The 27,879-nt window shown below is 44.9% G+C and overlaps 1 protein-coding gene across 2 annotated transcripts in view; it reads left to right on the forward strand.

The window, feature by feature from the left end:
- Positions 1–10,323: 10,323 nt before the first annotated feature.
- LOC144056061 (protocadherin-1-like) overlaps positions 10,324–27,879 on the forward strand; it is a 97,720-nt gene continuing 80,164 nt past the window's right edge. The window contains exons 1-4 of one of the 2 annotated variants that reach the window (XM_077572440.1): positions 10,324–10,700; positions 10,796–10,895; positions 17,845–18,658; positions 23,503–25,686. In XM_077572440.1, the coding sequence (XP_077428566.1) occupies positions 17,849–18,658; positions 23,503–25,686 (2,994 nt within the window). In that variant the 5' untranslated portion in view covers positions 10,324–10,700; positions 10,796–10,895; positions 17,845–17,848. Of the gene's footprint in view, positions 10,896–17,844; positions 18,659–23,502; positions 25,687–27,879 lie in introns of both variants that reach the window. The other variant, XM_077572441.1, reaches the window with a different exon arrangement.

Here is a 27,879-nt window from a genome sequence, read left to right on the forward strand (position 1 = left end):
TGCGTGAAAATCAAGTTGGAGAAAAAACTTGCTACCAAACAAAGGCGTCATTTGAATGGCGGCGGACGCGGTGCTGAACGTGTTTGCGTAACTGCACGCCTTCAAGCTCGCAAGCATCGTTTCAACAGCTTTCAGCCTCAAGTGACAAAACCGCAGGTGCACTCGCTGCCATTTTTAATGGAGTTCATCAAAAAAGCATTGCAAAAGTCCAGAAGACGGACGTGTACGCTTGTAAGCCTCCGTGCACTCTTCCCAATTTCCAGACAGAAAAGAAAGATCCAAACGGAGGTATAAGAGGATAACATTGAAAAAACATGTATTGAGTCAACATCCCAAAAGCGAACAGACGGAAGCATCACAAAGCTTGCAGGCGGACGTACTTACGTAACCAAACGAACCCAGTGATGGTCATTTAAGAACCTGCTTCAACCTTCAGTGAAGAAAGCTCCTAGCCGTCTTTTGATGGCGTCCCGGTGTTGTGTCCTCGGTCCAACTCCCGGTAAAGTGCACACATTTAGTCAAATAATAGCACTTCAACAGGCCTAACTGTTGTGTCCCAGCAGAGGCCAGTCAGTAACCACATTGTGTTCTATTGCTATCAAAACATGGAACCTTCCAAAAGGAAGAAGAAAAAAAAATCTGTTTTCGTTTTGCAGCAATTAGCATTAGAACATTGCTAAGTTTCATCATTATTCACAAATCTGTTGAAATGAGCTTTTTGCAACATGGCCCTGGTTGGTCTCTTTTACTCTGCTGCCACCTGCCGACCGTTTTTGTAATAACTATAATTGCTTCAAGCATTCTCTTCAGTTCAGAGGCTGCATCAAAGCCTTTTGTATGCTCGAGCATAAAAAAACATTAAAAAAATGTATAAATGTTTCTGGGACCATGACAATATTTAAAATAGAACGTATTTATACGTTTTTGGGAGCAAATGAGTTCAAATGAACTTGAAACGTTCCCGCTTAGTCTCGTTCTCCGCTCGCAAATCAAAGACGCAGCACGGCGGATGCGTCCGTGTTTGGGATGGTCGATTGCGGCCGTGAGAGAAACTTCCCGGACGATTGGAAGCGGACGCCGCGCAACTCATGCGGTGCACGCGGCGCACTGAAAACGCACAACAACACAATCTGTGTTGTCCCTTCATCCCTAAATGCTCGTCTTCCGGCTGCAGTCCATCTCCCAACCTCCACTCAATCACACAAATCAGATTAGCCGCCATATGCCCGCCGCCATTAAGACCTTAGCGGAGCTCTGACGGGAAGCTGCGACCGGGCAGAGAATCTCAATTGAAAAAAAAAAGAAGAAGAAGAAAGTCCCCATCGGCACGTAGATATCCTTTTTTTTTTTTAACCCCCCAATAAGTGACGTTTCCCCCTTCTGTTTTTATTCCAGTGTGAATTCCTCTTGAGCGCACCAATGCCAATTAACGCGCTTGTTAGTCGATGTTTTTATCATTATTCATGTACGCACCTTTGACGCCTTCTTCACACGTTCGGGTCCAGGAATAGCCGGCACCGGTTGCCTCTCAACAGCGCCACAGATCAAATGCTGGGGAAACTTTTGTTTATTCCTGGTGAGAACGTGGAGAAGTTAGAAATTAGACCAACATGCAATGCAGGGCCAGAACTCAGAAACTGCTGCCACTCCAGAAATTGGATACTCTGTTAACCTGAATAAGTTAGAAGAACTTAAAAAAGAAAAGAAAAAGTGAGTTGCCTCAAATTTGGGGAGTTGTTGCCTCATTTTTTTGGGGGCGTTTTCCAGAACTCGAATGGTTTGATTACACCCAACTTCATTTGTTTTTTATACATGACGCTTTCTGTCTCGCCTGCAAGAGAAGAAATTGCACATGGCAGACATGGAATGCAGCGCAAAATGTGTTTGAGCTGTCAAGGCAAAAGGCTGTCACACATTTAAAAACACTTCAAGATTACAAAAACGATTGCTGAAAGTTGCTTGGTCCAAAAGTCGACGGTAGAAATTGTACTGTAATTGACTGACGTGGCTGGAGTATTTTCTTGGCCGTTCAAGCGCAAGTGGAGCCAGACATCTTTTGTGTCGATTTTTTTTTGGGGGGGGGGGGGTGATGAAATCTGCCTGCCTGGCAAGCGGGAGAGCCGGGCTGTGTTTGGCACCGCTCGGCTCAGATGAGTCACTTTGCCAATAGGAACGCGGCGGGAAGAAACTGAGGATGCTCGGAGAAGGGAAGGACGCCCACCGATAAGAAACATCCAACATTTCCCGACATTCCACGAGGGCAGGAGCAGAAGGGCCTCGCAAGGAGGACGAGCAGGAGCAAAGGGGGATGGTAGGAAGAAGAGCATGAAAAAGATGATGAAGATGAGCACAAGAAGGATCCGCCGAGGAAAACACAGAAGAGGAGGAGAAGCGAGAGGAGCACCAGATGAGGAGGAGGACCAGCAGAGGAGGTGACGGAGGAGGGAGCACTATCATTTCTTCATTTGTGTATATGTTTAAGTTGGCGGAGGTGCAGCAAGACAGGAGGACAAAGGAGAAAGAGGAGGAGGTGGAAAAGAGAGGAGTAAGGAAGGAGGAACGAGAGAAGGAAGAGGAGCAAAAGGTGAAAGAGTGAAAATCCTGAGCACACGTAATTGCGCCACCGCATCATCTTCCCGTTTCATTACAGCAGAAAATGTTGTCATTTCTCTTCTTTTATTCCTCCTTCATCATCATCATCATCATCATCACCTCCACCTCTTCGCCTCTCAACCTCCTCATGTTGTCGGTAATGAAACATCACGGACGTGTTCATCAAAAAAAAAAAGGGAAAAAAAAGCCTCTCGGTGTTCTGCTGAGAAGTTAAAGGTGAAACGCTGCCAATGGTAGCGAGGTGTTCAGGGGCACCGTTAATTTGACCGCCGACCGCCCACGCTCATTACATCAGCGCAACAAACACACCGCCAGTGGGCTAAAGGTTAGCAATGGCGCTAACTCCTCACACAAGCATCATTTTGGAAAAGCCGGGAGGATCATTTTTTATATTTTGTCTTCATTTTTGGCTGTCTTGTGCGGACCCACAAAAAAGTCACAAAATACACAGGAAGTCGGCCATTTTGGTTTGAAGCAGCCATTTGGGTTTTACTTTGGCCATTTGAGAGAATTCAAAATGTATCCCTGGATACATTTTGCGTGGTGCTTTTTGGTAGGCATTTCCAACATCACAGCACAAAAAAAGTTTCGAGAAGCCACGTCAGGAAAGACGACGGAAATCTTCCAATTTGATTTGAAGTGGACATTTTAGGCACATTTGCCATTCACACGTCCCGCAAACTGGATTGAAACCTTCAGCGCAAACGGGTTTGGCTGTGCAGGTGACGTTTGGCAGGCTTGCCTCTGATGAGTCGCCCCGCTAAAATTTCAAGAAGCAATTCCTGAAAAAACATTTTTGCTTGTAATTACACGTGGCTCATACAGCCCTGGTTTCCCCCCCAAACATTCTCACAAGCCAAGAGAACGCAACACCGGCGACACGCTGGCCAAACATTGATGATGTCACAACCAAAGTCATTAAAATTGTGCAATAATCAATACTTGAATTAAAGAGGGTGATGCCCCCCCCCCTCCCTTACCCCCACCGAGGATGCAATTACCGCGACGCTCGAGAGCGATCGGCCATGTTGCCTTTGCATTTATTTTAGCTTCGCTTATTTTAGGACGCGGTCCGTCTCAGGGGGGATTATGCGGATTACAGCGCTGTTGTTATGACCATCATATTAGCGTTCTTACACTGAGACACTTGTTAACCTACTTTTTCAACAGATTTGACACCAACCACACCAAATTTGACAGTTTAGCTCTGGAAGCCAGTTGGACTGAACAACTTCAACATTTAGAACCAACGCCAGTGAACACGACATCACAAATCCGCCATTTTGGTTTAAAGATGATTTTTGCACAGAATCAAAGATTCAGCCGCCAAAGCCAGTTTACTGAGCAGCGTGAAATTTGGCAGAAATGCTGAAGAAAGGCAGACAAAGCTGTCATATTTTTGCATGAAATGTTGAAGTTTATTTAAACGTACGATGAAGACTTTCCTTCGGAATGAAGAAAAAAAAATGGTTGTAATAATTTGATTTCTCGCTGACCTGCCTGGCAGCTGCCATGCATTTGAGGCGCGCTGGCGTGTAGGCGGGACCTGCGGGGGCAGCGGGGCAGCGTCTCATTGGCTGCCGGCAGGTGCGCTTGCCGAACGCCGCCCCACCCCCCGTAATGAGCGCCCGCGGGATTCGAACCGTACACCCGGGCCGGGGTCGCGGGCGGGCAGGGCGGCCGCCTCCGTCACCCGTCATGGCCGCCGCTCGGCCGTGGCGCGTTCCGGGCAGCTGGGAGATGATTGGCTCCAGTTGAACAACAACGGAGCCGCGACTGGCAGGCAAAACAATACCCAATATTGTTTTCTTGGCTTTGATGACCTGAAGTCTGTATATTTTATCATAGATATGCTAAGTGTACAATAATTATGCATACACAAAACATAGTTTGGAGCATCTTTTATAGATGATATTGTGGATTTTTTTTTTTTATAAAACGTCTCAAACATCTTCCCAGCAAACGAAATATCCACTCGTCTGCTACGCAACGTGGCCAACTCGTATTTTTTTTTTCACAATAGAAACGGCAAGCATTTTTTTGTCTTGAGAGATGAGCATTTGAGATATGAGTACTTTACAAGTTTTTGCATGTGAGTTGACTTTTATATGATTTATGATGATGATCTTTATGATGACTTCATATGATTCATGATGATGAATGCGTGTAGGCAGGTAGGCGAGATGAAAGAGCCAAGCAGCCATCCGCCGCAATTGATCCTGAATGTTGTTGCTAGCATGCTAACAGCTGCAGGGGAGGTTCCCCCTTGCCATTACCACGGCAACCATCCATCCTGCTCCATCTTTGAAATCTATAGTATTGACCGAGCAGTCAAGGAACCGGGGTTAGTGCTTGAGCTTTGTTAGCCTCTGTGCTACTTGGGCCTCACAGATGACTTTGTTGTTAGCGTTTAATAGCATCCTTTATAACAATGACATCCACAAGCGCTTGTGTGGTGTTTAGTTGTTTTTTCCCCCAATATGAAACATTACAATTTTTTGTAATGTTGAAAAAAAATTCTTATTTTTTATTTCATTTTTTAATACAGAGAGGAATTCTGCCTAGGAACAAATGATACAGAGTTGAACAAAAATCGGACTCATGAATTGCTGCTGTTTTGGTTAGCAACAGAGTTTTTTTTAATGTTTTTTATGTGAACTGGCGTATTTTGACATTGCACCAATTTTTCATTGGCTTTTCATTCAATTGTGTTTAGCAAAAAGTGACCCAACTTTTTGAACTTTTGTTTTGAATGAATGAATCACACATGGGGGATTGATATTGACATTGTAAGCTCTTGTTTTGGTTAGCAACAGCGTTTAAATGGGCTTTAAGTTTAATTGAAGTTATTTTCTTTGGTCTTTTGGCAACAAGTGAGACGAATGGAAACATAGGTCAAAGCAACAGAGAAACTTTGTGTAATGAAGTCATTTCTCCTCATCTCTCAACAGTGTGTGTGCGCGCGCACGTGTAATTAACAATAAGTCGTTTGATGTAACAAATGTTTCATTTATTGTGACAACTTTTGGTCTTGTCGTTGCTTTTGTTTTGCTACTCAAAGCTTTGATTGCTATTTACTCTCTCAGTTCCTCTTTTGTCTGCAGTGTGTTGTATCTTTTGTACGTGTGTGTGCGCGCGTGCGTGTGCGTGTGTTTGTTTTATGCACGTGCCCTCAAGGACGGATCCCTGCGGTCTTACGGAAAGATGTTTACTGTTTGCCTCTAATTAGTTTGCATGGTTAGCAACACGTAGCATTAGCAGCATCGCACATTGCAGTCCAATAACAATACCGTTTTAAAAAGAATAATATTGATTCCAGAATTAACAAAAAATATATATAATGAAAAATAATGGGGAAAAGAAATTAATACAGTGGAGTTCTGCTATATTGGCGGGGGATGGAAACTGGGCGGGCCCGCGAAGAGTAAAAATACGCATAGAATTGACGGCCATTGAAATGCATTGGGGGGTTGAAGAAAAATAAATCAAAAACAGAAGAAAAAAAATCAAAATATACTGGTTGCAAATACTTGAATCCGCGGGTACCGGGGGAGTAGTTCACTGATGTATAATCATGAATAATAATAAAAATAATAATTTTTTTAAATTAAAATAATTTTTAAAAAATGAACTGCATAAAAAATGTATTTAACAATAATAATGATATATTAACAATAATGCTGCTATTAATAATATTAACAATCTATTAAGAATTACATAAGAATAAAAAGATACTGCTCCCACCACCACTACTACTACTAATAATATAGAAACTCAACAAATGAGACTGAATGAGTGTGAACTATGGTGGCCCTCAAGGGTCAAAATATAGCACAGACTGATTGTTTTTTAAGGTGTTCAATTGAAACGCCCATATAAGGACATCAAGCTTAAGCTGAGGCTAATGGGTTAGCGTTAGCAGTTGAAAAGACCTTTCCGCCGCTTCTCCATCTCAGGGGACGTTTTGAATAAGAGCGTTATTAGTCCGAGGACTGAACGCTTATTAGCGTAGCATTGTGCGTCGCTAATTGAATGGTCGCGAATAATGAACATGCTCATCATCTTTTTTGTTCTTTCAGATTGGACGTTTCGCTTCTGTTGTTTCGTCACTTTTGTCCTCTTGGCTGGATGAACAAAAAAAGCTGCTGCTACAAAGCTAAAACCAAAAAGCTAAAACTTCTTTCTATTATTTCTTTTGTCATTTTCATTATTATTATTATTATTATTATTATTATTATTATTTTCTTTATCAAATCAATGTCTTGACTTTTTTTTTTTTTTTTTAATAACCAACCTTTGGACAAAAGTCTTATTTGACTAATTTCTGACTTTTTTGTCTTAAGCCTTGTTAGCTTAGCTCACCGCGGCAGCTAACTAGTGGCCTGGAAATCCAGTCGGGTCAAGCGCCCTATCAGTCGCATTTCTGAGGCGGGGCAAACCTAAGCTAACAGACAGTGAAATGAACCAATGAACAAAGAGCGGACGTGACGTCAGAAAAGCGACTCGTTGAAGGCTTTCTTTTGTTTTGAGTCAAAATCCAACATGGCTACTAGCCGAAGAGAAACAGTGGTAAAGGACTTATGTGGTTGTTGCGGGAAAAACTTGAAGATTCATGTTGTCATGAATCACTCTGTTTTGATATTCGAACAGCGCTACGTTGCTCACGAAGAGGACGTCACGCAAATAGACGAATTTGATTGGCCGGCCTGTTTTCGGCCGGTGCCCAATCGCTGTCTATGGACGCCTGTCCAGAAAGTGGGTGTGGCTAGGTAATTAGACCTCATGTTTGTAGATTTTACACTTGTAACAAAAAAAAACTTCATTTGAAAATTGACCATATTTTCACGACTATAAGGCGCACTTTAAAGTCTATTAGTGAGGTGCGTCTTGTGTGTGGACCAAGGTCCAAAATCTGACTGACTGTGTAGGAGGACTTGGCGGCGAGTTCTCCAGCCCCTCCTCTCCCTTTGTGTTACACCCAGAAATAGCAGCCGTAACTGTGGCTGCGCCTTATAATACCTTATGGTCATGAAAATACGCTCATTGTATTTGTTGTTCACCAAAATAGTTGCATGTCGGGTTTCCTTAATTGGGGATTCCACTGAATCGAGCCTCATGCTGCTCACTAGGCCTCAAACAGCTAGGCATACCTATTTGGAATGTTTATACTTGTATAATTGTCTTTTTAATATTAACAATCTTTTTATGTTGAAGATTCTGACGTTATGTAGCTCGCCTGATTGTCTTCGCTTACCAGAGGTTTGGAACTAGGCCTCATGTCAGAATCGTTGATGGGTACGATGAACAAAAAGAGGTTTGTTGAAGTTTGTACCGGAGCTACCTCACCACTGTCGGCCTCAAGTTAGTAGCTTAGCATTTTGGTTAATGAGCTATCCAGTCATTGAATATAACCACATTGTCTTGAATGTTTATGTCATGTTTTATGTCAGTTAAAGACTCGACGGTAGCAAACTTGGCCAGTCAATAAACGAGCTTTTGCAAAGTTGTTTGCACGTTTGTGAGCTGTGCTGAAGTGAATGTCCGGGGAATATTGATGAGGATATTAAAGGCGACCGCTCGGTACGCGCGGGCCGCGAGGTTAATGACGGCAAAGGATGCCGGGAAGCGAGCGGCGATGGCGGGGGGCCGCGAGACCGCCGAGAAAAACTTCTTGTCGGCCCTCGGGAAGGAAAAAAAAGCGAACAAATAAACATGAAAACGGCAACCGGCAGATGCGGCCTCTGCTTGTTTGTTTTATCCCTCGCTACACGCCAAGTGGGCGGAGCTTGTAGCCATGACATCATCGCGAGACAATATCATTTGCAATTTTATATATATATTTATATATATATATGGCTGTTTTATTGTCTTGTAAAGCCTTTTAAATGTCTTAATGATGTTTTTAAACATAGTTTTGATGGTTAAAATATATATATATATCTTGTAATACACCTTTACCCCTTACAATTATTTTTAAAATAATGCTTTTATTTTTTTTAAAGCATTTCTTATTGTTTAATTGTTTATTAATAATTTTGTATTATTTTTATGATATATTTCAATCATCTTAAATTAATATTTTTAGTGAAGCTTTTGTTTTTATGTTTTTCATATTCTTGCTCATGTTTTTTGCAGTTTTATAATGACAGTTTTGTTTTGTATGCTTTTGATGATGTTTTTAATAATGTGATTGTAATCATGTTTTTTTTTAATAAAGCTTCTAATGATGTTTTTGGCTTGTGCTGAACAGATGCTGAACAAGATAATCCACACGCGCTTTGTAAGCTGCTTTTACTTTTAACACACACGCATTCAAACAAACATATGTGTACACAAATGATCCTGATTTCACCACATTTGATTCTTCATCTTTTGTCCCCTTTAAACCACACCAAAAAACAAATGAAGGCACCTTATGACATGGAACATGTCCACATGCAAGGCAAACTGAGCATCCTAACAAAACGAAAGTGAAACCCTAACCCTAACCCTTCTAATAAAGACCAGATCGTTTCCGTTTACATTTACATGTCAGTGTTCATCGATTGTTGGGTTTCTTGCCGCACGGATGTATCAATAAAAGAAGTAAAGTGTAGACGGATACAACATTACTTGCATGCATATATTCTTTATCCCTTGCGTAGAATGAGTCACATTTCAGATTCCTACTGAGGCACTTGAAGTAGTAGTGAAAGAAGTAGAAGTATTCTTCTTTGTTTGTGTCCGCAAGAATGTATGATAGTGCCTCCTGGTGACCAAGGCAAGCACACCAGAAGGAGTAGCACAATGAATTGAATTGGAGCATCCAATCATGATGCACAAAACACTGAATTCTTTACATTCTATTCAAGTAGGGTTGAATATTAGTAGCATATTGTTATATATTGTCTTAATTTGACATGAACCACATAAAAGCCTTTCTGTCCGTGCTGTCAGCTGACGAGGAGAAATTTATTGGAACGATACGACTTAGTTCAGTGAAATGGTCAGTACGTCTGACGTCGATCTTTTAAAGAATGCAATCATTTTGCTAAGAGCGGAAACAGTTGATGATTGACGTCCATACAATGCAAGTATGGAATTTACACTCAATTATGTCATGAATAAGTAAGACACTAGCAGGCTCTCTTTCGCAAAAGTTACACATGCAGAGCTCCTGACAGCCAAATATGCGCGCGCGCGTGTGTGTGTGTGTGCGTGTGTGTGGTGTAGAGTAGAAGGTGCCTATGACAGTGCTTCAGCAGCCATGATGCTCCCTTGCCTTTCCTGTAGGGGGCGCTCAGAGCCCGGCAGATGACGCCTGCTTGGACCACAACGAGACACACACAGATACACGAACACGCACACACACGCGCGCACACAGTGCCACTCGAGAATGGTAAGAGCAAAAGAAAGAAAATGATTTTTATTTACTGTAGTCGGAAAAGATGTATAAAATATATCCCAAGTGGAAGTTGTGGGGAGTCGTGTGGGGCAATGATGTCAGCAGGTGGATGTGTCACGTGGCTCTGCATGTCCCTTCACAAGCAAATCATTCCAAAAGCTTTCAAAGCGCGATGAAAAACAGTCGGAATATGTTTTTATTTGGAATAAAAGTGGTATAAAATAGAGGGAGCTCCCCCCCCCCCCCCCCCCCACCCTCCCGGACCTCAGCCCCCTCCCGTCCCTGTGGTGGAGAGACACTCACTCACTCACTTCCTCACAGCACGAGCGAGCGAGCGAGTAGTTGCGAGCTCGGCTTCAGTTTGTCACCAGGCGGGCGCCAGTGCAGCAGCAAGCAGAGAGCGAACCGAGCCGAGCCGGACCAGGACAGCAACGGACGGCGCCGCGAATCGGACGCAGTGCATCAAAGAGGAGCTTTTTCTTTCTCGTATCTTCTTTTTCTCCCTCCGCCTTTTTTTGTAACTTCCCAACATCTTTTTTTTTTTTTTTTTTTTTTTAATGTACGGCGTCCACTTCTTACTCCAAAGAACCGGAACCTCCTCCGCCACCTCCTTCCTAGCGTAACCTGGGACGTGATGCGGACGGCCGAACCGAACTGAACCGAACCGAACCGGTCACGACATTGGCAAAAAGTGGACTTGATTGTGAGAGGAATATTCTCTTGGCTTCGTTTGGATTTCAAGTGCTTTTCGTTCTTCCCTCGAGTGGATTTTTATCACCTTTTCCTTCTTTTTCGAAGCCTCCTTCACCCGGAGCTGACGCCGCCGACGAGCGGAGCCTGTAGCCGGGCCGGAGCTCTCCAAACTGGGCCACCGCTCGGCGCCGCTCATACGCTCCAGGTAGGACGTGAAGCAGCTTCCACCTGCTCTCCTTCATCACATTCGCGCTCATGTTTCGACTTCACCACATTGGCAGACGTTCCGATGAGTTTCAGCAAAGAAAAGTGGAGAAGGAGGATGCGGTGCGATTGCAAACACTTGTTGTCCAGTTGGATCATGTGCAAGTGAAATCCAATCGTGTTCATTTTCCGCCTTCATTGCACTCATAGCAGCATCGATCCGTATCGAGCGCCGTCTAGCAGAATCCAATAGAACCTTCCTGACACCAGCAGTGGTGCTGATTGGGCTCTGCTGGACTCCATTTTGGGGTCTTAGCCACCGTGTCCAGAAACTGTCGAAAGAACAAGTCTTTGTGGTCACAAGTTTTTGTGAGCGACCGGACAGGATGAGTTCAATTTTGACAAGCTTCAGTCGAGGCCCGCCGGTCGACCGGGTCCACACATCCGCTCCCCGTTACAGTGTGGGTGTGAGCCAAGAGGAATGAGTCCCAGAGAGGGTTCTGCTTGGACCTCTGCCTGGAACTGCCCCCCCCAAAAAAAATTGAACCCAACTGGCCAACAACCAAAGGTCTTGTGTGATTTCAATACGACAATAATATAATATTAGAAATAATACAAATTAAAGCAGTCACTCCCTGTTATCTGTCTCGAGATGTGAAAAGCGTCTTTGTTTGCATCATCAGCGATGTTGACTATGCGTGAATTCCGTGCGGCCTGTCGCGATGAACATGCGAGCCCGATTTCGTATCAATCGGAGGTGCTGGTGGCAAGCGCGGATGTTTTCTAATTTTCCGGGGGGATGCTAGAGAGTCGCTTTTCAAAGCAAGGGGGCTTGGGAGGGTATCTGGCACCCCTTAAGTCAGTATGTGTTCACTAGGATACGTCAAAATTTGAAGTGTTTTTGACAGCATATTTGAGCCTCCGGAAACGCCATTTCATAGAAATGATAAGAATGAAAGCACTCAAGTCGGATTGGAAAGCACTGAAAACATATGCACGAAACTATGGGGAGGGGCTGTTTAGTGGGTGGGGTTTCACTTCCTCTGAAAACATTTGGAGTGTTGTTTGAAGCCTCGGAAAGGGATGTTAGAAATAATACAAATTAAAGTTTGTTCATCTTCACCTCTAAAATGTGAAAATTTTCCACCAAGAGACATGTAGAGAAAAAAACGGTGCGTAATTGAGTATACTCAAGCCTCCAAAAATGCAGTTTAGTCGCAAACGTTATATTAGAAATGATAAGAATTAAAGCCTTGGATATCCTTGTGGCAAAACATATAGAGAGGCCTGGGGGATCCCTGAAGTAAGAAATTGTTGCCACGTCCATTTTTTCTTCTATTAAGTTTGTTGTGTGATGAAGCCTCCAATTCTTGTGATTTAGTTTCAACAATAATGCGTAAAATAACATGTAGTAAAGCCATTCCATTTATGACTAAGTCGTTTCCTAAAGTCTGTACATTTGCTCCAGAATTCAGTTAGGAAAATGTTGCATCATTTTGAGGATATGAACGAGACGTACACAAAACGAGTTTGTTTTTTTAGCGTTGGACTGTAGCTGGGAAACTTAATATTTGAACATTTCCAGCAGGATTCACATGCTGGGAAACTTTTTTGCATTTTTTTTTTTTTAGCATCTCAGAAAGAAATAAGAAGAATTAAAGTGATTTCAATTCACTTTAATTCTTATTATTATTATTGATGAGAATATTTTTTTTTTACTCTATACATTCTCATTTGGATGCATTAGTTTCTGTTTTATTTCAAGCCTCTCAATAGATGATTTATTGGCAGAAATCATTTTAAAAAAATGATAAGAATAAAAGGCAATTTAAATAAATTCCGACATCGGCCCTCAAAACTTTTGTTATGCTTCAAAATCTGTCCTTGAAAGACACTGACTCTCTCATAAGCGTGTTTGGAGTTTGTGCGTGCGTGCGCGCGTGTGTGAGAGAGGCGGCGAATCCGGTCGCTCCGGTTCTGCCGGGAGGAGCGAGGATGCGCCTGAATGAAGGAGGGTTTGGCTTGAGACTATTTACATGCACAGAGCGCACGTTCCCGTCCTACTCAACTTTGACCTCCTTCTCTTTCCTGTGGCGGAGGCCGTCAACCTCCTGACACACATTCGCACGCACGCACGCACGCACGCACGCACGTCTGTAGGATATTTCCTCTGCTGACACCCGTCAACGCAAGGTGTGGGCTGTCTCCCAGATTGCGACTCAAAGGCGTCCAGGAAGTGGACATCCTTCATTCCAACGGCAAATGGCGGGCGGCCATCGCCGTCCGTCGGCACGTCCCAAATGAATGAATGACTTTTTTGTCCGCCGGCGAGACAGTCGACGCCACGTGACGGACGCAACTGGCCGAGTGCAAATCACAATGAGATCGGATCCCATCAAATGTGGATTTTTATTCAAAGTGCACTTTGACATGACGCAGTTGCTGCTAATACAATCAAGTTGAAAAGCTTTTAGTGGAGAAATTGCCTCTAATATGCTGCCACAAATCAATTGAAGAAATCAATTACGCCCCTGCACTTTTTTTCCTTCGAAATATTCCTTGATATTTATTTATTTGAAAGGTGCTAATCAAATCTCGGAATGGCGGTTAGCTCGTCTGCCTCACAGCTCGGAATGTCCTCCCGATCAATAAATTCATTGATTGGAATCAAAACATGTGATCGTTTTTGTACTGAAATTTTCATGCGCATTTTGGCAGAATGCAAAAGCCAAAGTGGATGGTGAGCTTCACGTACACACACACACACACACCAGGAGCCGTGCGTGTGTGTGTGTGTGTTAATCTGCATCAAACAATAGCATGTGAATAGAGTCATTAGCGTAATCCCTTTTGTCGTGCGCCCTGACTGGACCACACACACACACACACACACACACACACACACAAGCATAAAAACACACGCACATGAACATGATGAAAACATAAAAGCACCTTTTGTGCATGTGTGTTCTTGTTTGTGTGTGAACTGGATGTACTTGATGGTCAGGTTTCGCACGCACACGCACGCACGCACACACACTGTTGTGTGTCTTTTGTGCTTTGCAGACACACACTTAGCAGGAGAGCCGTGCGACTCCTTACACATGTAAATGTTACACACGCTTTAGTGGCAGCTGGACTTTTACACAACACTGCGTCGCTTTTGTCTTTTGTTGACATGACAACAAAGTAGTCACAAAACCAAAATGGTGACTAAAGTACAACAAAAACATGGCAAAGAATAAATTGGAAACAAACTAACAAAGAGTGGCCAACAGGTCAAACATTGTCAAACACTAAATTTGATCAAACATTTGAAAATGCAGCAACTTTTTTTGTTATTTTACGCCCAACCACCACTTGTCACAAATGTGATGAAAACAAGCATTAACATACGCATTGAGTCCATTTTGTGTTGTGTAACTTTTGCGACGCGCGCATGCTGAGACATTTGTGACTTTTGTCTTTTGAGGGCATGAGAAGTTTGTTTTGACTGTCGAGAGATTTCACCAAATTCCTGCCGCGGCGTTCACATGCTCCCGGCTGACATGCTAGTGTGCGTGTGCGTGTGTTCACATGCTAGTGTGCGTGTGCGTGTGGTTCACTTTCCCACACTCAAAATAAAGCTTGAGAAAGACTGTTAGCTCATTGCTAATAGTAGCATTGCATACTTGACAAGGATCATCCGACAATTGAGAAATTGCAGTTTTACATAAACAAAGTGGTCAGCAGCAGGAATCGTCAGCCGCATTTTACGTGACGCAAATCCGTTGATCATGAATGAATATCAAAGATCTGTTATGTTTGACTTCCTGTTCTCTTTGATGATGTTTTGCGGCCGAGTCAGCTTTTCCCCTTCAAATATCCTGGCGAGTGTGGAAAGCATTTGTGGCTGCGATCGTCTTGCTAATTGCTAATAACTCGTCCAGACTGTCACGCTTGCTTCGCTGCCTCCGACTTCCTGTTTTGGTGCCACCATTTTGTAAGTCGTCTTTTCCGGAGTGACTCTTGCAAGGCATTCTTCGTTTGTATTAGTTGTAGGGCTGCTGGGTATCCATTCGCATTTCCAAAATCCATTTGATTCCATTCAGTAGGGCCCGATTCCATGCACAATTCACATTGATTTTCAATTCAGTGAAGGATTTCATGCCGTACCAATTTGACTTTTATTTGGAAGACATTTTCAGAAGTGCAGTACCAATGTTGTGTTTTGATGTCCAATTTCTTACCTTACTTCTTTTGGGGGCTATTTGTGTTCAGTCTTTGGCTTTTTCTTTCATTTAATGATTTGTTTACTGACTACCACATGCATGCACTCCGTTTAATAAGGTGGCGGTAATGCACCAAACGCACCTGCCAACCGTCATAAGAAAGAAGGAGTCATGCATTACCGCCGGTGGCCTTCTTCATAGCCATACGTATCTGTTAGGGGTGGGAATCTCAGTGCGCTACTCGCTGCAAACCCCCCCCCCCCCCCCGACTTTTATTGGAATAACTTGATCGGGACTTTTTCCTTCTACTCTCTAATGTGGCTACAACTAAACTGTATTAGACCGCATGGAACCACACTGCCCCTAAGTGGCCAAATCGGGTACAACATGAACAGCGCTCCCAATAAAGGCACACATAAACAAAGGGAAGACAGTATCAAACAATTGAAATCAAATTGATTTGGGGACATTTAAAATCGATTCTGAATTGTACTAAATGAGAATCGATTTTATGGCTCTCCCCTAGTATCTATGCTAAAGAAGAGGGCGCTAATGAACCAAAAGTATTTGCAACCATCAAATGGAAGTAGAAGAAGAAGTCCGTAGTCTTGTGTAAGTTATAGTGTAGTATGACTTGGGAAAATTGTTGCCATTTTATAAATTGGTAGATTACAGTATTCGGCAAATGATGCTAAAGGCGCATAACAAAACGTCGCCATTGAATATTCAAAAGAGATTTGAAAAAAGAGAAAGCAAGATCATTACACAGAACATAAAACAACAACTTTAAAAACAAAAAAACAAGATTTAGGACCAGACTGATGCAGCGTTGTGATTCAGTAAAAATCAACTTATGGAACCATTTTAATAAAGAAATCAAAGAATCCAATTCAAAATTACATTTAAAAGATTGACAAAATCCATTTTATTCAAGAAAATTAAACATTATGCCATTGTCATTTTTGTTGTTACGATTGTCAAAAATCAGGTTTTAAACTGAGAACCGTGAGTGACTCTGAAATGAGCTGGCGCAATTTTATTTTGTTTTTTTTGTGTGTGTTTATGTTGTTTTTTTTAAATGGCTTTACAAGACTTTCCCTTGTAACTGAACTCTGGGGACAAGCGGGGCAAAGACAATAAGACTTGTCTTCTTTCTCCTCCTTTCCATTCAACACTGAAGAATATTGTTTTATATTGTCTTTACAAATGAAAGAAATGATTGAAATGTATGAAGAGAATAGTGTGTTACGCGTATGATGTTAGCAGACAAACAAGCGGCAGGAAGAGTCAGCCACATTAAAAGTCACGACTAGAAATATTCCAAACTAAATGTAACATCACCTGTAGGATTGACAACGATCGCTCGCATAAAAATGTGCCGAGCAGGCAAAAGCAGCAGGAATTGTCAACAGCGTCGTTTGCGACCACCGAACGGGAAAGAATCACACAAATAACTGCTTACGTCCCATCGTAATCCTCATCAGATGACACACGAGTGATTGCGGCGTTTCCACGGTGACGAGAGCGCAAAACGTCTCGGCCATCACTCCGCTCTTTGGCGGCTCTCGGAGAACGTGCGCGCACGCACACACAGGCGCACGCACGTTTGGCTGTAAGTGAGTGTGCGTGCGTCACAGTGGCGTGTCGGCACGAGCGTCCGGCAGCAACGGGCTGAACATTTGCTGCTCTTTTACCAACGGGAGATAGCGGCATACACCTACGTTTTGTTACGTGAAGTTATGTCGAATATTTAGGAATGAAGAAAGCTATATAGTTTTATACTCGAGTCAATTGTGTTTTTTATGTTTCCAAAGGGGGTCGCCATTTTGCAATGACGTCACTTGCAGTCCGTCGGTCAAGTCAGGTTCCTTTTTTTTTCCGACTTAGCAAGTGACATTTTCGAGTTCCCGTACACACTTCCAGGTTTGAAGTCGGAAAAGTCCGACTTGCGACCATCCTCGGATGTAGCACATGTACTGACCTATCCGGGGTCCCCCCCCCCCCCAGTGCTGCATAGGCCTGGCAGCCTGGCTAACCAACCAACCACCCCCAGCAATCACAGAATATTAATCGCCGCATGTCACGGCCGTTGTTGACGGATAATGAATATTTTCCCGTGCCGAATTTTGTTCCCAGTCCGTCCCTGATCAACAGGCTTAACAAGTTTTGGGTACCTTGTACCTACTGACACACATACTGTACATAGTTACCGAGTTCATACAGAGTCACTACGTACTGTATCTATCTACTACCTGCCTTGGAACTGCCTAGTACTTACTGATTAACATAAATGGTGCATAATGTACCTGTTATGTGCATACCTAACCAATCTAGCTAGGAAGTAGCTGGTACCTACTGATTGACGTGTGTAAATGCCGGTAATGTTATAATACATTTTCATATCATTATTGTTCGGGAGGCACGGAAAGGAATTTTTGGGGCCGAAACTGGAAACCAAAACTGAGAAATGCTTGGCTGAAAACCGAAACGCAGAAAAAGAATGACGCCATTTTTTATTTTTTTTATCATTGCATTTATTATAATTAATTAAAATTACAATATTATTATAAAACATTTAGGCCTATTTAGCATTAGCACTTTAACAAAGCACAATATAAATTGAAAATTTTCGGTGGCCTTATATTTAGTGCATCACTAATTATTGTATTTAGTGTGGTAGTTGCGTACACTGACGAGGGTCCCGGGTCTAAAAGCATCCTCCCCCTTGTTGTCTTTCAGAGTGATGGCGGCATCGAGGCGGCCATTCCTGCTCTGCCTGGCGGCAACTTTGCTATCGTGGTGCGCTGCCGCCCCCTCCGACATCCTCTACCGGGTCCCCGAGGAGCAGCCGCCCAACACCCTGGTGGGCAGTCTGGCGGCGGACCGCGGGCTGCCCGACAGCGGGCACCTGTACAAGCTGGAGGTGGGCTCGCCCTACCTCCGCGTGGACGGCAAGACGGGCGACATCTACACCACCGAGATCCCCATCGACCGCGAGACCCTCAGGGACTGCCGCAACCTCTTTGAGGACGACAAGTGCTACCTGGAGTTCGAGGTGTCCATCACCGACATGGTGAAAGGCATCGGATCGGGACCTCGCCTCATCGAGGGCCGTATCGAAGTTGTGGACATCAACGACAACACGCCCCAGTTCTCCTCGCCCATTCTCACCTTGGCTATCCCGGAGAACACCCACGTGGGCGCCCTGTTCTCCATCCCCATGGCCAGCGATCGCGACGCCGGCAACAACGGGGTGGCGGAGTACTCCCTGAGCCCGGGCCTGGATGGCGAGCAGCTCTTCGGACTGCAGGTGGCGGTGGACACGGATGAGAAGCTGCCCCAGCTTGTGGTCATGGGAAACCTGGACCGTGAGAAGAAGGACTCGTACGACCTCAGTGTCCGTGTGACGGATGGCGGGAATCCGCCCAGGAGTAGCAGCGCTCTGCTCAGGGTGGTCGTCACCGACCAGAACGACAATGCGCCAAAGTTTGAGAGGAGTCACTACGAGGCTGAGCTGGCGGAAAACAGCCCACTGGGACACTCCGTGCTGCAGGTCAGTAGAAGCTACTAAATGCCGATTAGTAGGCCCAAAAAATGGATTACCATCCAGATTCTACCCATTTCTTTTCTCTCTCTCTAAATCCTGCTGAATTTTGTCACAACGCCGTCGTGAGTCGCAACTCGTGACTCAACACATTGGCTTCAGTATCTCAGAGAAACCACGTGGAAAGCTAAACTACTTATATATGCTGACCTAAAAGACTATTAATATCCTATCATTGATCAAATCGGCATTATTGCCTCAGCTTCAGGCCCAAAAGAACAACACGATTGTTGTGAGCATGTCACACACAGCCTTTATGTGCACTTCCAACTCGTTCTACTGTGGAAAGTCTGGACTGCTACTTTGATGACTCCGATGTGGGGAATTGGTGGGGAGCGGTCCCTGCTTTACAAGCTGGACTTTTGCCACTCGGCATAGCAGACTTATCTTTCACGCTGCCACGGAATTGCGGCAGTCAGGATTTGCCAAGGTGATAAATTCCATGTGAGTCGGCCTTGTTAGCATGTGACGTAACGTGTTGCCGCTATGTCAACCGACAGCAGTCACACATTAACCGCGGATTGCGACAAGCGCTTTTTGACTTGTCTGGTGACAAACGCGCCCCCTCGCTTTCCCCGCTGTGACCATTCATCAGTCAGTCAAGATATTCTCCACGCGGCTTTTCGTTATTATTGCCGGGGACGCTTTTCATTTAACGCCTTTGAGGAGGGACACAATCTTCCTGTTGCTTTCAACCTGTGACGACGCGTCCTGTTTAATGCCTTAAAATAAATCCATCCATTCTTAGATTGAATCAAACAGGAACTCAGGTGGCCAATTGATCAGAGCATCCCTAATACTGTATATATATATATATATATATGTATGTATATACACTATTTTCGATACTTGGGGTGCGTAACAAATCATGGAACGAATCTCTCATTTCAACTCAGAAGCTGACTATGATTCGATTGAAAATGCTATGGCTCAGTTCAAGGAAGTACGATGCGATGACTTTTTGTGTCATTTTTACATACATTTTAATGAATTTCTCAGAACTGTAAACGTGCAATTTCCTCCTGAGACAATATTTTGATACACATCTCGATGATATATTTCAAAGTGGAACGATTTGATACGTCTCATTAAAGAAGCAGCAAATTAAAAGACAATCGCTTAATGCATCAAAAGTAACCTTTCTAAGCAACGTCATTCCAAAAATGTGATTTTTGCTCTTTTCTAACAATGTGACACCAAATGTTTTCATCACTGAAAAGTCATTTGACGGACTTTTTGTCGTTATTTGGGAATGACGTAACTCGAGCCGAAGGTCAACTTTCTCCCTCAGAGTTTGCATCTTGATATGTAGTTTGCTGATGCTAGACATGACTAGCGTGTGTTGTAATCTGAAACGTACTGTGACTTTTTAGGCCTTTCAACAAATGTGGAAACCTTAAAAGGAATCCAATGGGCTGACATTTTCTGATCCTTAGTTGTCCTTTTCAACAGCAATCTTGTGCAATTTGTTTGACATACAGCAGGAGGTTTTTAGATCAGGTTGGCTGCATCTTTTCTTTGACAATCAATACAAGACGGAAAATGCCGGCAACAGGACGTTGAATACGTGAAAAGTCAAGTCGCCTTATTAGTGCTGAAGCAAAGACAATCGACCAAAAAAAAGAAATGCGAGCTAAAGCGCCAGAGCGGGTCAACGCTGGTTAATTGTTAACGCGGAAGACAAACGGCGCTTCTGTCGGCCGTTTGCTCGTCCGCTCGATAGGCAATCCTGCCCCCCCCCGAGCTGTCCATAATTTACGTGCCGCTCGGAGAAACGCGGCGCTCCGGAAAGCTTCCCACCCGCAAAGCAAATCAATGGGCGGGAGAAATGATCTTGGGGGCTTTTCTTCAGCGCTAACCGCTAGCAACTGGAATCAGCAACTTGCGACTGCCGGCTGTCACCCGGCGAGGGGGGGGCAAAGAAGATTTTGATTAGGAGGTTGGATGAACTCCCCGGCCTGCTCTGGCAAATCCCTCCAGGATTCTGCAGAGGGAAGCAACCTTTCGCACACTGACGTTGCTCTAAAAGAGATCAGGGCTGCTGAATTCATCTTTTTTTTATTAAGACCAACTAGAAAAGAAGAAGACACGCAAATGTCTTCCCGTTTGAGCTCCAAAGGCAAAGTTGAAGGGAACTCATGTACTGAAAGGACCTTTGGACTTCCAAACATGTCTGTTTGGATGAAACTTTTTTGATTTGAGAAGCCGTATGAAGGGGGCAGATTAGCGGCTAAGGTTAGTGGTTAATGGTTTACAGCAGTGGTGTCCAAACTCGGTCCTCGGGGGCCGGTAGTCCCGCAGGTTTTGGAGGTTTCCCTGCTCCAACGCACCTGTTTCAATCAACAGGATTGTTATCAGGCTTAGTAGAGCTTGCTGATGAGCTTCAGCTGTGTTGGAGGAGAGAAATATCCAAAACCTGCGGGACTACCGGCCCCCGAGGACCGAGTTTGGACACCACTGGTTTACAGGGTAAGATCAGGAGGTTAAGGGGGTTAAGCTTTAGAGGTCGGGGTTCATTCAGGTTACTTAGCTAATGACTTGGATTTAGGGTAGGGGTTCGGTCTAATGCAGAGGTGGGCATCGAGGGCTGCAGTCCTGCAGGTTTTGCGTGTTGCCTTTCTCCAACACAGCTGATATATGATCAGCTCATCAGCAAGCTCTGCATATGCTTGATAACGATCCTGTTGATTGGAATCAGCTTGTGTTGGAAGTGAGAAACCTACAAAACCTGCAGGACTCCGGCCCTCCAGGACCGAGATTGCCCACCTCTGGTCTAATGAGTCAACCTCTGATTCAGTGAAGGTCAAGACAGTGTGCATCTATTCGTTCACTCCCAACATACGATTTGTTATGCCATGGTTTGGCTACATAGCGGTCGCTACAACATTTCCTTTTGCGAGCAATCTTATTTGAAAATGGTAGACATAAAAATGAAGAAAAGGGACATACTCTGTTGCCAACATGATATGAGAGTGTCACTTGCCAAGGTGAATTTCTGAGCATGTCTCCGTAAAAAGAGTCAAAGTCACGTCGCTTTCCAGGAAATATTCACTGAGTTATGTTTTTGGTCTGTGTGTAATTCACGTTTTATTGCTTTTGCACTTCTACGAGTGCACTTTAGAGTGCAACTGATGCTTGGTTTGGAAATCTGGAAAGACAAATCTCATTTTATTTTCCCTATTTCAAAGTGTGAGGTCAAGGTCAGTGGGTTTACTTTTAGGTGTTAGGCGTTAGTAGTAGTATCCTCCAGGATCGCAGTCCTGCAGGTTTTGGATGTTTCTCGTTTCTAACACACCTGAAGCTCATCAGCAAGCTCTGCATAAGCTTGATAACGATCCTGTTCATTGGAACAGGTTACGTTGGAGCGGGCAAACATCCAAAACCTGCAGGACCAGGTTTGGACACCACGGGTTTGGTGGAAAGGGTTTGGATGAGTTTCGGGTTGAGGTTACAACAAAAAACATGCTTAGATGGTGCACTTTGTAATCAGTCGAACTTAGTCATCATTCCATGAATCGGAGCAGGCGTCCTTTAATACACACTGACTTTGTCTGGGAAAAAAAAAAAGGTCTTGTGTTCAGTAACAATCAGATCGTTCCTTGCAACTGCCCGTGTTGGCGTCTTATTGAGACATTTACGCATCCACGGCAGGTGCAGGGTATTTTGTTCTTCTAATAATATGAACATTCACATTCTCTCATGTGCCCAGCTGCTAAATAATTATTTCTCATTACAATCTCATCAAAAGACAAGCGCAATTCTCCTTGTGATGTCCAAAGTCCAAGATGAATTGACGTTATGTAGCAGGACGTTTGGCCATTCGGAGCAGCTGTTTTGATTATGTTTTGTCTTTATTTGGCCGAGTGAACGCGGATCACAAGCGGCTGTGATGTGTCCTCCCTCGTCCGCTAATGTTCCCTGGAGGAGGCCGCACTTTCATCCTAATAAGAAGAAGAACATTAACATTCACTGGTGGCCGTTAAAGGCCAATGAGCCGCCGCCTGTCTCAATGATTCCTGCTCCCGCCCGGCCAAACGAGAGGGAAATGTTTGTCGCGGTATCTTAGCAGCTGCCTCTCTTTGTGACTCTTTCCGAGGCCGCAAGATCGAAATTAATCTGACTAATGCGTCTGGTGTCTTGAAAGTCTGCATTCAATTTGACTCTATGTTTTGACAAACAATTCCAGTGGAATGCTGTGTTGAAAACGGCTTTATGTGTAGGGTAAGTGTTTGTTAAGGTTTATTTGTGGTGGGAAAGGGGTTTAAGGTTGGTGGGTTAGGTGTAGGGGTATTCATTAAATTGGGGGTCAGATTTAGGGTTGGGTTAAATTAGGGTTTCAAGCAAGTGCTAGTGGGTGGTTAAGTTAAATTAGGTCCATTAGTAAGGGTAAGAATATTTCATTTAGTTTATTTTCCCTTTGTTAAATATACTAGAGGTCGAGGTAAGGGTAGGGTAGGGTAAATTGTTGAAGTAGTGGGTTCGAATTTCAAGCAAGGATGGGGTTAGGGAAGGTTAGGCTTAGTTTGGGGTTATGGATATGGCTAAGGCTCATAATTGGGCATCAAGAGTAGAGTAATTGGGATTCAAATTTGTGGGTTTCGGTTTAGGCTAGCAGATTATGGATTAAGATTTGTGGGTCAGGGGCTATAAAATCCTTACTCATGCACATTCCTTCCTTTATGTTTGTCAGCCTGTTTGGTAATTTCTTCAAATATGTTCATGTTCCTACCATGACTAGGAATGAAGTGGTTTGAGACTTGAAAGTGTAAACACATGCTGTCTTGTCTTTTCAGGTCCGTGCCAACGATGCCGACATGGGCACCAACGGCGAGATCGACTACAATCTGTACCAGATGTCCGAGACTGTCCAGAGACTTCTGCGCATCGACCGTTCCACGGGAATCATCTATGTCAAAGGCATGGTGGACCGCGAGGAGGAGAGCTTCCTCAGGTTCTTTGTTGTGGCCAAAGACCGCGGGCCAAACTCCAAGAGCTCCAAAGTCCTGGTAACCATCACCGTTCGGGACCAGAATGACAACGCTCCCACCATTGAGATCCGCGGCATCGGCCTTGTAACGCACCAGGATGGAATCGCCAACATCTCTGAGGACATGCCGGTGGGCACCGCCGTGGCGTTGGTCCAGGTGTCTGACCGTGACGAGGGGGAGAACGCGGTGGTGACGTGCGTGGTGGCCGGTGACGTCCCGTTCCAGCTGCAACCTTTGAGCGAGTCCAGCAACGACCGTAAAAGGAAATACTTCCTGCAGACCACCACACTGCTGGATTACGAGCGAGTGAAGGATTACAGGATTGAGATTGTGGCGGTAGATTCTGGCAACCCCGCTTTGTCTAGCACCAACTCCCTAAAAGTGCACGTCACCGACATGAACGACAACACGCCCACTTTCTCTCCGGCCATCCTGGAAGTGGACTTTGCCGAGGGGAACCACCCGGGCGACAAGGTGCTCCAGGTGGTGGCTGCTGATGCCGACAGCGGCAGTAACGCTGAGTTGGTCTACAGCATCGTGGAGCGCTCAGCCACCGTGCTTTTCGAAATTGACGGCAGCAGCGGCGAGGTTCGAGTCAAGAATCTGCTGGACCGCGAGGAGACGGAGCGCTATGAGTTCCGTGTGGCGGCGGCCGACAAAGGCGTCCCTTGTAAAACCGGCACAGCGACAGTGGTGATTAACGTCCTGGACCGCAACGACAACGACCCCAAATTCATGTTGAGCGGCTACAGCTTTTCCGTCATCGAGAACATGCCACCGCTCAACCCTGTGGGCGTGGTCACTGTCACGGATGTCGACAAGGGCGACAACGCTCGAGTTAGACTGTTTGTCGAGCCCGACAACGGCAAGTTTGTCATCCAGAACGGCACCGGAAACATCTTGTCCAGCATCTCCTTCGACCGGGAGAAGGAAAGTACCTACACCTTCCGGCTCAAGGCGGTGGACGCCGGTGACCCTCCTCGATCCTCCTACGTGGGCGTCACCATCAACGTCCTGGACGAGAACGACAACGCCCCCTACGTCACCAGACCCGCCAACTCGTCCTACAAGTACCTGAGCCCCGTCACCCCACCAGAGACTCGCGTGGAGGTGGTGGTAGCCGAGGACATTGATTCCGGACCCAATGCCGAGCTGGACTACAGCATCACTGGCGGGAACCCGTATGGACTGTTCCAAATTTCGCCCACCACGGGGGAGATCACTCTGGCGCAGGAATTCACCGGGAAGCACAACGGGCTGCACCGGCTGGTGGTGCAGGTTCGGGACAAGGGCAAGCCGCATCGCTACACCACCGCGCTGGTGCATGTCTTTGTCAATGACACCAAGGCCAACGTGTCACTGATCGAGGCTCTGGTCGGGCACAGTCTGTACACCCCGCTGGACCGGGACATCGCGGGAGACCCCGAGTACGCCATGGCGCAGCGCAGCAACATCCTGTACGGAAGCCTGGCCGGGATCGCCGGCGTCATCTTGGTCATTGTAGCCGTGGTGGTCATCCGGCACCGGCTCCAGAAGGACGCCAAGAGTGGCTACCAGGCGGGCAAGAAGGAGAGCAAAGACCTGTTCGCACCCAAGCAGGGACCCAAAAACTCCAAGGGCAAAAAGAGCAAAAAGAGCAAAGCTCCCAAACCGGCCAAACCTCTGGAAGAGGACGAGGAGGCCGGCCTCCAGAAGGGCCTCAAGTTCAACCTCATCAACGAAGCCGTGAGCGACAGCCCCCGGATACACTTGCCCCTCAACTACCCGCCCGGGAGTCCCGACTTGGGGCGCCACTACCGCTCCAACTCGCCGCTGCCGTCCATCCAGCTGCAGCCGCAGTCGCCCTCGGCCTCCAAGAAGCACCAAGCGGTGCAGGACCTCCCCGCCACCAACACCTTCGTGGGCACGGGTGACAACAACTCCACGGGCTCCGACCAATATTCGGATTACAGCTACAAGGCCAACGCGCCCAAATACAGCAGCAAACAGGTAGGACATTACGCAAACGCGCCCATGTACCAGCCGGACATCTATTGGACCGACGGGGTGTGGTAGTTTGGGACGTTCATCTTTATTTCTTCTTTTTTTTCCTTTTTTTTTTCCCCCCCACGTTTGCGTTGGTTTCCTTCACCATTTTTTTCCGTTCACTGCCCACATGGACGTCATGAAGGATGCGGGATAGACCACACGGGGGGTTCTCACGGAGACATTTTGTTGCTTAGACCATAAAAAGGGGGCATTTGAAACCTGCCACGGGTCGAGCCTTACTTGACTTTCTTGTTTATTTTCACTCGGGCGTTCAATGAAGGAGCTTTTGTAAGCGTGTTGAATTTTCACGATGACAAACCACTACTGTGAAATCCTCACTTTAATTTTCTGTTTGTTTGTGTTTTCATTTTCTGCACCCGTCCGTCTTTGTAAGGTTGAGAGATTTCGATTTGCTTGTTTTGAAATGAAAGTGAGGAAAGGTCGTCGCAATCAGACCGGCTCCCAAAAAGTCAAACACTTTGCACAGACTCTCGGTGGGTAATGTTAGCCTTCATTTATTACCCACAGTGCCTTGTTCTATTTCATGTCTTCAGTGTGTGCGCGCTTGTGTGGGTGTGTGAGAAAAGTAGTTCTTGGCTTCTGGTCAGGCTGTCCAAAGTACAACAAGAACAAGGACGGGCAATCAAATCAAGAGCACGTAGGATAATAAAGACACGAGACTGCTTCAACTTTTGTTTTTTTGTTTTTTTTTCCCAGATGTTAGCTGATATTTCAGGTTGTGCCTAAAATGCACAACAACCTTTATTTTGACCTACTTTCATTTGACTTACACGCCTTATAAGCAAAAGCCTGAGAAATGCAAAAAAAAAAAACCAGGACAATCATTTTGCATCATTGTTGCCAGACGTGCCACGAGACGCACAGAAGCTGTTAGCTCGTTAGCATTGAGTCAGTCTCGTTTCTTTATTGTCACATCCTGTAAATACACGACATGATATATATTCATTGTGTGTGCGTGTTTCACTGTATGATCCTCACACGCACTGACAAACCAAAGACACACACACACACACACACACACACACACACGCTTTGCACTCATTTCCCGGTGTTGTTGTTCCTCTTCTTGTTCTCTAATTGGACTTCATGTACATGTGATGTTTGTATCATTTATTATTATTATTTGTTGTTTTTTTACCAAAGCATATTTCATTTGAATAAACATGCTTTCAATGTGATTGCTTGTGTGGCGCTTGTCTGTGCTTTCACTCATTGCTGGATGGGGACGATGAAGGTGAGGGTGATGAAGATGATGCAGGTGATGGTGCAGGTGACGTTTTCATTTCCATCTTTCACATGTTGGAGATCAAATGTTCCTTTTTTTCCATCGCAGCTTCACAAAGCAGTAATTAGATGAGATTAGTCATTAGATTAGTTGATTTTTTTTGTTAGATTAGAGGTCTTCATTTATGTTTTAAATGAGATTTTGTCAAATTATTCATTGCTTCAAATAAGGCAATAATCCTCAATTGGCTGTTCACGAGTCTTAAAATTCAATTTTCCACTTCAAAAGAAAAAAAAACAACTGGAGTCACTGTGTGATTTTGTGGCCCGTCGATGAGTTCCATTCACGAGTTAACACCGGCCCCCCCAAAAATATTTACACTTTTATGCCAATTTATTTCTCTCCCCAAAAATAGTTTTTTTAAAATTAGGTCAAAGGTCACATTCATGAAGGGAAAAGTTTTGAAAAGATACATAGTTATATCAAAAACTTGGTATTTTAGCAGGGGTGTGTAGACTTTTTCATACTGTAAAAAGAGAAAGTATTTGCCACAACAATCAATTGATTTGTTATTCTTCATATTGATCATTTATTGGGGTACGAAGAGATACTAATTATTGGAACCCAAAACATTTGATCTCCTTAAGTGTCACGCTTTCATGTCCTCGTAACGCAAATACACGTTCACACACAAAACACACAGACGGACTCCGCGTTAGCAGTCGGGCGCATCCGTCCGTCCTGCTTGAGCAATTAACCGTCGCCATGGCAACGCGCTGACCCGTGCGTGCATGTGTTGTTGTTGACTCACGCACGCATGCAATCATGTGACAGTTAGCATGGCGGCGTGTCCTTTACGAGTGCCCGTGAAGTCACTTGAAGACGAGACAGCCTAACAGAAGGTTGAC

This window comes from Vanacampus margaritifer, chromosome 8 (assembly GCF_051991255.1).
Source record: "Vanacampus margaritifer isolate UIUO_Vmar chromosome 8, RoL_Vmar_1.0, whole genome shotgun sequence".
Taxonomy (NCBI): domain Eukaryota; kingdom Metazoa; phylum Chordata; class Actinopteri; order Syngnathiformes; family Syngnathidae; genus Vanacampus; species Vanacampus margaritifer.